Source organism: Triticum dicoccoides, chromosome 2A (genome assembly GCF_002162155.2).
Source record: "Triticum dicoccoides isolate Atlit2015 ecotype Zavitan chromosome 2A, WEW_v2.0, whole genome shotgun sequence".
NCBI classification, from domain to species: Eukaryota; Viridiplantae; Streptophyta; class Magnoliopsida; order Poales; family Poaceae; genus Triticum; species Triticum dicoccoides.
This window is the reverse complement of record NC_041382.1, coordinates 505,350,713-505,358,450: the sequence shown is the minus strand read 5'-3', so window position 1 is coordinate 505,358,450 and position 7,738 is coordinate 505,350,713. Positions and strand designations below refer to the sequence as shown.

Here is a 7,738-nt window from a genome sequence, read left to right as displayed (position 1 = left end):
TGTACCGGACCTATTGTGTACCTCACCATGAGTTTGGCAAGAGGGTACAATAGTGATCCAGGAGTGGATCACTGGACAGCGGTCAAAATTATCCTTAGTGGAATAAGGACATGTTTCTCGGTTATGGAGGTGACAAAAAGTTCATCATAAAGGGTTACGTCGATGCAAGTTTTGACACTGATCCAGATGACTCTAAGTCTCAATTTGGATACATATTGAAAGTGGGAGCGAATAGCTAGAGTAGCTCCGTTCAGAGCATTGTAGACGTAGAAAATTTGCAAAATACATACAACTCTGAATGTGGCAGACCTGTTGACTAAACTTCTCTCACAAGAAAAATATGATCACTCTTTGGGTGTTAATCACATAGCGATGTGAACTAGATTATTGACTCTAGTAAACCCTTTGGGTATTAGTCACATGGAGATGTGAACTAATCACATAAAGATGTGAACTATTGGTGTTAAATCACATGATGATGTGAACTAGATTATTGACTCTAGTGCAAGTGAGAGACTGGAGGAAATATGCCCTAAAGGCAATAATAAAGTTGTTATTTATATTTCCTTATATCATGATAAATGTTTATTATTCATGCTAGAATTGTATTAACCGGAAACTTAGTACATGTGTGAATACATAGACAAACAAAGTGTCCCTAGTATGCCTCTACTTGACTAGCTCGTTAATCAAAGATGGTTAAGTTTCCTGACCATAGACATGTGTTGTCATTTGATGAACGAGATCACATCATTAAAGATTGATGTGATGGACAAGACCCATCCGTTAGCTTAGCATAATGATCGTTTAGTTTTATTGATATTGCTTTCTTCATGACTTATACATATTCCTCTGACTATGAGATTATGCAGCTCCCGAATACCGGAGGAACACTTTATGTGCTATCAAACGTCACAATTTAACTAGGAGATTATAAAGATGCTCTACAGGTGTCTCCGAAGGTGTTTGTTGAGTTGGCATAGATCAAGATTAGGATTTTTCACTCTGTGTATCAGAGAGGTATCTCTAGGCCCTCTCGGTAATGCACATCACTATAAGCCTTGCAAGCAATATGACTAATGAGTTAGTTACGGGATAATGCATTACGTAACGAGTAAAAAGACTTGCCGATAACGAGATTGAATTAGGTATGATGATACCGACGATCGAATCTCGGGCAAGTAACATACTGATGACAAAGGAAATGACGTATGTTGCTATGTGGTTTGACCGATAAAGATATTCGTAGAATATGTAGGAGCCAATATGAGCATCTAGGTTCCGCTATTGGTTGTTGACCGGAGATGTGTCCCGGTCATGTCTACATAGTTCTCTAACCCGTAGGGTCCGCACGCTTAACGTTCGATGACGATTTGTATTATGAGTTATGTGATTTGATGACCAAAGTTTGTTCGGAGTCCCGGATGAGATCACGGACATGACGAGCAGTCTTGAAATGGTCGAGAGATAAAGATCGATATATTGTAAGGCTATATTCGGACATCGGAATGGTTCCGAGTGATCCGGGTATTTTTCGGAGTACAGGAGAGTTATGGGAATTCGCCGGGGGAAGTTAATGGGCCTTATTGGGCTTTAGTGGATAGAGGGAAGAAGGGCCATGAGGTGGCGCGCGCCTCCCCCTGCCCAAACCGAATTGGACAAGGTGTAGGGGCGCGGGCCCCCTTTCCTTCTCCCTCTCCCTCCTTTCCTTCTTTCCTACTCCTAAAAGGAAAGGGAATCCTACTAAGACTTAGGAGTCCTAGTAGGACTTAGGAGTCCTAGTAGGACTCCCTACACTTGGCGCGCCCCTAGGAGGGCCGGCCTCTCTCCCTCCCTCCTTTATATACGTGGGCAGGGGCACCCCAAAGGAACTCCAAGATTTGTCTTAGCCATGTGTGGTGCCCCCTCCACAGTTACACACCTCGGTCATATCGTCGTAGTGCTTAGGCGAAGCCCTGCGCCGGTAACTTTATCATCACCGTCGCCACGCCGTCGTGCTGATGGAACTCTCCCTCGTCCTCAACTGGATCAAGAGCTCGAGGGACGTCATTGTGTTGAACGTGTGCTAAACACGGAGGTGCCGTACGTTCGGTACTTGGATCGATTGGATCGTGAAGACATTCGACTACATCAACCGCGTTACTAAACGCTTCCGCTTTCGGTCTACGAGGGTATGTGGACACACTCCCCCCGCTCGTTGATATGCTTCTCCTAGATAGATCTTGTGTGACCGTAGGAATTTTTTTGAATTACTGCGTTCCCCAACTCTATGATCTACACCCCTCGTCGTGTATTGACACCGGGGTACCTAGGGTTATGCATAGATCGGTTACATCTAAGAGTAATCTTTCTGACGATCGCCTCTATGTCTTGGAGTACGCGCCAAGCCTTTGGGGAGATTCCCTCTAGATGCTGAGCCTGACGAATATGGCCTACAAAACAGTTACTTTGAGAGTCCTCATCCCAGCCCAGCCCATATGTCTGGGAGCCAACATGGTTAGCACCTCCTTATCCAGGACACCATCACCTGAGCATGGCATAAGATTTTTCCCGTGATTCGGATAGTTTGCCTTGTCCTACTTCATGTTGATGGAGGCTTCAAACCATAATAGTTCTAGGATCATGAAGACCATAATTACCAGATCCATGGAGGACAAGTCCATGGAGAACTACACCCACAATGGAGCACTCAGCCTATGCCACCAAGGCTTACGACCATGAAAGTCTAGCCTTAATCAGGGTAGATCTTCACCAAATAGGTCTCTAGGTTCGTGCAAACATCTTGCTTCGTCCTTCACACCTTGAAGGCTCCCATGCACACAAGCCAATGTAGGACCCCTGCTACAACTTACTAGTGATGGGTGCATTTTCCACATTATTCACGAGCAGAGTAGCCGTCAATGGTAACTCGCCAGTGGTAAGAAGTTACTAGTAATTAGCAAAATAGGCGAGTGTCACTAGTAACTACTCCACTTGTGGCATGTTTCAAAATTAGATCTTCACTGGTATTTTACTTACTAGTAACAAGCCTTCTGTTCTATTAGTCCCTAGTACATTTAGTTAATTAAAAATACAAAGTATAACAACCGATAATACGCAACACGATTAAACAATACATTAACCCAACATAATTATATATCGGTTGAATTACATCTTAAGGGTAGTCTCAATATAGCCTTTTGTTGATACACATTTCATTTTCATATTACAACAATGCATATACATATCAATATACTCAAGGAGCCACGCCTGAGCGGTTGTAGTCACCTTTGTAGACATCTATTGGTCATTGTTTCTTTTGTGTCCATCAACAACCACTAGTGCAGTCACCACTAGAGATGTCCAGTTGTTGTTTCTTATGTGTCCAACACCATCCATCACGAAATTCTTTGTCCTTAAATCAAGTTATTCAGGATGAACACGTTGTTCCAGCTAGATACCGTCAAGAGTTCTTGACTATTGCAGGTGAACAAGTTCATGTTAGAACTATTTTTTTCCTTTCCAATAGGAAAATGAAGTCGGATGTTTGGGGTGCCATAAATGATCAAGGGATGCTAACTAATACTCCCTTCGTTTTTATTTACTCTGCATATTAGATTTGACTGAAGTCAAACTTCATACAGTTTGACCAAGTTTATAGAAAAAAGTATGAACATTTATAATAACAAATCTATATGATGTGAAAGTATATTCAATAATGAATCTAAGGGTATTGATTTGTTATTGTATATGTTAATACTTTTGTGTATAAACTTCGTCAAAGTTTACAAAGATTGACTTTGACCAAAGCTAATATGCGAAGTAAATAAAAACTGAGGGAGTATTATGGGGGGGTGATTCACACAATATCACCTCTTCAGATGTCTAATGTTTGTTGATTCATCAGAGTCCAACCATCTACCAGTGTATTTGTCTGTTCAAAACCCTTTCCAATACTGGTTTTCGCCAATGTCCCTTATTCTAAGTGTTTACCATGTGGAGTTGTGTCTGAACGGTAACCTCAAAGAGCCGCGTCTATATCTTAAGGATTTTTCGAGTGCATGATGGAGGACTTGCAGTCGGCAATGTCAAGTACTTGGTAGAGGAGTTTCCATCCTTACCCTTCCTTTTCCTTGCATGTCTGAAGGAAGGTTTGTCAGCTCGGCCATCAGACTTGGAACATCTAACACTTGAATCATCAACACTTTTTGTACAATATGACCGAAATGTAATCTCGTCACCCTTGTGACATTTTGGTGACACCGTCCAAAACACTGTTTCGGTGAGATTTTGAAGTTTGATCTTTAAGGACATTTGAGAAAGAATTGACTCAATATGGTTTTGGATCACAAAAATGAAAAGGCTAAGTCCCTTAAGATACGTTGACATTAATTATCAATCCAATTAGGAGATTGGGGTGCACTTTCCATGGTGAATTCTTCGATTCAACTGACATGACCTATTAATCATTTACTTTTCCTATTCTTATGGTTTGAAAAACTAGTAAACCAAATAAGCCCTAAGGGACGAATGCATGTTTAAAAAGTTATACACTTTGCTTTTTTTCGGGGGAAATGTTATACACTTTTTTTGCGCAAAAAAAGTTATACACGTTGCTAACTTAAAAAGGAGGTATTACATCATGCTAATAGTTTCCTTTCAAGCACTGTCCTATAATGCCTTGCAAGCATATGTGACTGTTTCTTCGCCCTTCCTACCTTTCTTTCTGAGCGCACATCGCATGCCCCATTTCGTGTATGGGAACTTGTCTAATTTGCGCCACCATTGTGTGTGCTTCAGGAGCCCATGGTAAGGTCCAAAACTAGAAAACTGCACAGAAAACGTCACACAATGGAGTAATGGTCGACCCACTCAAATTTCCTCCAAGACAAAGGAAACAGCGACCTGCCGTTTAAACAACGCCACACGTAGCTCCCGCGGAAGCCACACCCTTGGCGCGCCACCCCCACTCCTCTTCCCGTTCCCGTCCACGTCACGCTCCACGTTGCACCCCTTCCGCATGTGCCGCACCGCCTATATTACATTCGCCGATCGCGAGGACGAGAACACGCACAAGTCAAGTCCCCCAAACCTGCAGATCAGTGATCCTACCATCATCCTTGGCGTTCAAACTCCCAACTCGTGATCATACTACGAGCTGCAAGTAGTATTGCCATGGCTGCGCCGGCCACCTTCGTCGTGGTGGTCGCCTTGGTGGTGGCTGCTCTCTGCGGCGGCGTCTGCCGGGCGCAGGACATGGACAACGAGTGGGCACGGTACCGCGGGTTCTTCGGCGGCGGCGGCACGCTGCTGCCACAATCGGACGTGGACCTGCTGGAGTTCCCGCTGAACCTCGAGTACCTGGAGGCGGAGTTCTTCTGCTGGTCGGCGCTGGGCTACGGCCTCGATGGCATCGACGTCAACCTCACCGGCGGCGGCCCGCATCCCATCGGTGGCCAGACCGCCGCCCTCACCCCCTTCGTCCGAGACGTCGCCACACAGTTCTGCTACCAAGAAGTTGGCCACCTCAGGTACGTACGCAATTAACCTCACAATTCGGCCACTTGGACTCTCTCCCGACCAAGAAATATTAGTAGCAGAGTAGCATACTAGCATGTCGTTTATGAACAGTACGTGCGTGTGTTTGTGCAGGGCGATCAAGCAGAACGTGAGGGGATTCCCGCGGCCGCAGCTGGACATCAGCGCGACCAACATCGGCAAGATCGTGGAGCAGGCGATGAACACGACGCTGGACCCGCCCTTCAACCCCTACGAGAACAGCCTCAACTTCCTCATCGCCTCCTACATCATCCCGTACGTCGGCCTGACCGGCTACGTCGGCGCCAACCCCAAGCTCCTCACTCCCCAGGCCAGAAGGGTACGTACCTAGGCTACACCACACGCGTGATCACCCTACCACCAGCCGTATCGATCAGACACACAAAATGCGTGCATGCGTACTGATCGATATTCCCATTAATTACATGTACGTGATACTCTAATTAACTTGTCGTACTTCTGTGATTGATTGCACGCAGCTGGTGGCGGGACTGCTGGGCGTGGAATCCGCACAGGACGCGGTGATCCGGGCCCTGCTGTACGAGCGCGGACTGTCGCGGGTGGCGAGCTATGGTGTTGGTGTGGCGGAGGTGACCGCGCACATCTCCGAGCTGCGGAACGAGCTTGGGAGGAGGGGGGTGAAGGACGAGGGGCTAGTGGTGGCGCCGGGTGAGGGGCCCGAGGGGCAGACCGTGGGGAACATCATCGCCGGCGACCGCTACTCGCTCGCTTACGATCGCACGCCCGAGGAGATCCTCGGCATCGTGTACGGCACCGGAAGCCCCGCCCAGGCCGGCGGCTTCTTTCCCCAGGGCGCTGACGGCCGCATAGCCAGGGGGCTCCTCATGTAGACGATCAATCGACGGACATATATACAACTGGAGTGTTGTTCTCGATCGCAAGTTGTAGACTATATGCATCATACATGTGTGTGTGTGTGTGTGTGTGTCTTGTCCTTATGGATGCTAATAATCAATAAAAGGACCTATGCAATAGGCAAAATGTTTTCCCATCAGCGTCGGCATCTGGCAAGTTCGAGAACCAACCATGGAACCCTAAGCTTCATGTGACAGCGGACGAATTTGGTCTTACCACTGAGAACCATTGACTTTGAGGCCTACATTATGAAGATATTCAGCTGAGGTTTTATAGAGTTGGACGGCTTCGCTCGCTCGGCCCCCTGCCGCCGCCGCGTCCTCCTGCCGCTGCCGCCGTCCTCTCCTCCAGCCTTCCTCCCCCGCCGCTCCCTTCTGCCGCCGTTGTCGGCATGGTCCGCGCGATGGCGGCGACGGGCCCTTCTTTCCACGCTCGTGTGGGGGCACGGGGTTCTGTGGGTGAGGGCACTCCTCATGCGGCGACGTGGCCGTTGGCCGCGGGGCGCGTGGTGGTGTGGCTGGCCGGCGGCATCCGCTCTGCGCAGATCTAGGCCCTTTTGGGCCCATCTAGGTTGGGCGGGCCAGCGCGTGGCGGCGTGGCTCCCTGGTGGAGGTGGCGCAGAGTCAGGGGCTGCGGGTGGTGGCGGCTCCTTCGGCCGATGTGCTACAACATGATGGCAGGGGTTGTCCGGACCCTTTGGGGCCCGGTCGGGCCTGTTCGGGCCTGGTAAGCTTCTGTCGTCATGTCCGGTCGGCTCTGCGGCGGCGGCGGTGGTTGTCCCCTCTCATCGGCTGAGTTGCGGATGCCCCCGAGCTCGTTGGCTCCTCGTCCCTCCTCCAGGTCTCGTGTCGGTGGCCTCAGGAAGATGACGAGGTTGGTTCGGTGACCATGGTGGCACATGTTGGTGGGCGGCAGGTCTGGTGGTGCACTTTGAATCGTCCCGGGTGGTGGTTTGGGTTTGGAGAAATCCCTGGCGGCTCATCCGGCATCGACGCGGTGACGCATGTGGCCGCCGCCGGACCTTCCTGAAGGGCGTCGGGTATACCCCTTCCCCACTGCCCTCTGTGTACCGGGGGAAACCCTAGGACTTGTCTGGGTAGCAGCGGCGGCGGCGTCGCATTCCTTCTTGAAGGTGTTGCTCGGTACGCGGCGCTTTGGAGTGCTAGAAGCGCGGTGGTACTTCTTCGGAGGGTGCAACGGTTCCCGGCCATCTTCGTTTCGTCGATCTGCCATTGTCGACATTTGTTTCTCTTTTTTTTTCTTTTGGTCTTGTTTGTGTTGCGGCCCAATGAGCTCGTTGTATCGGATGGTTGCTTAATACAAA

At 48.7% G+C, this 7,738-nt stretch overlaps 1 protein-coding gene across 1 annotated transcript; it reads left to right on the top strand.

Annotated features, from left to right (window-relative positions):
• Positions 1 to 5,070: 5,070 nt before the first annotated feature.
• LOC119359497 (desiccation-related protein PCC13-62-like) lies at positions 5,071 to 6,548 on the top strand. The gene is made up of 3 exons (XM_037625665.1): positions 5,071 to 5,510; positions 5,632 to 5,857; positions 6,018 to 6,548. Exons 1-3 carry the CDS (start codon positions 5,155 to 5,157, stop codon positions 6,387 to 6,389), a joined length of 954 nt encoding a protein of 317 aa, XP_037481562.1. The 5' UTR covers positions 5,071 to 5,154; the 3' UTR covers positions 6,390 to 6,548.
• The last annotated feature ends 1,190 nt before the right edge of the window (positions 6,549 to 7,738 follow it).

Coding starts and splice junctions, on each gene's coding strand:
- LOC119359497 (XM_037625665.1), top strand. CDS start 5,155: ATGGCTGCGCCGGCCACCTTCGTCGTGGTGGTCGCCTTGGTGGTGGCT. Junction 5,511..5,631: donor CAAGAAGTTGGCCACCTCAG/GTACGTACGCAA, acceptor GTGTTTGTGCAG/GGCGATCAAGCAGAACGTGA. Junction 5,858..6,017: donor TCACTCCCCAGGCCAGAAGG/GTACGTACCTAG, acceptor GATTGCACGCAG/CTGGTGGCGGGACTGCTGGG.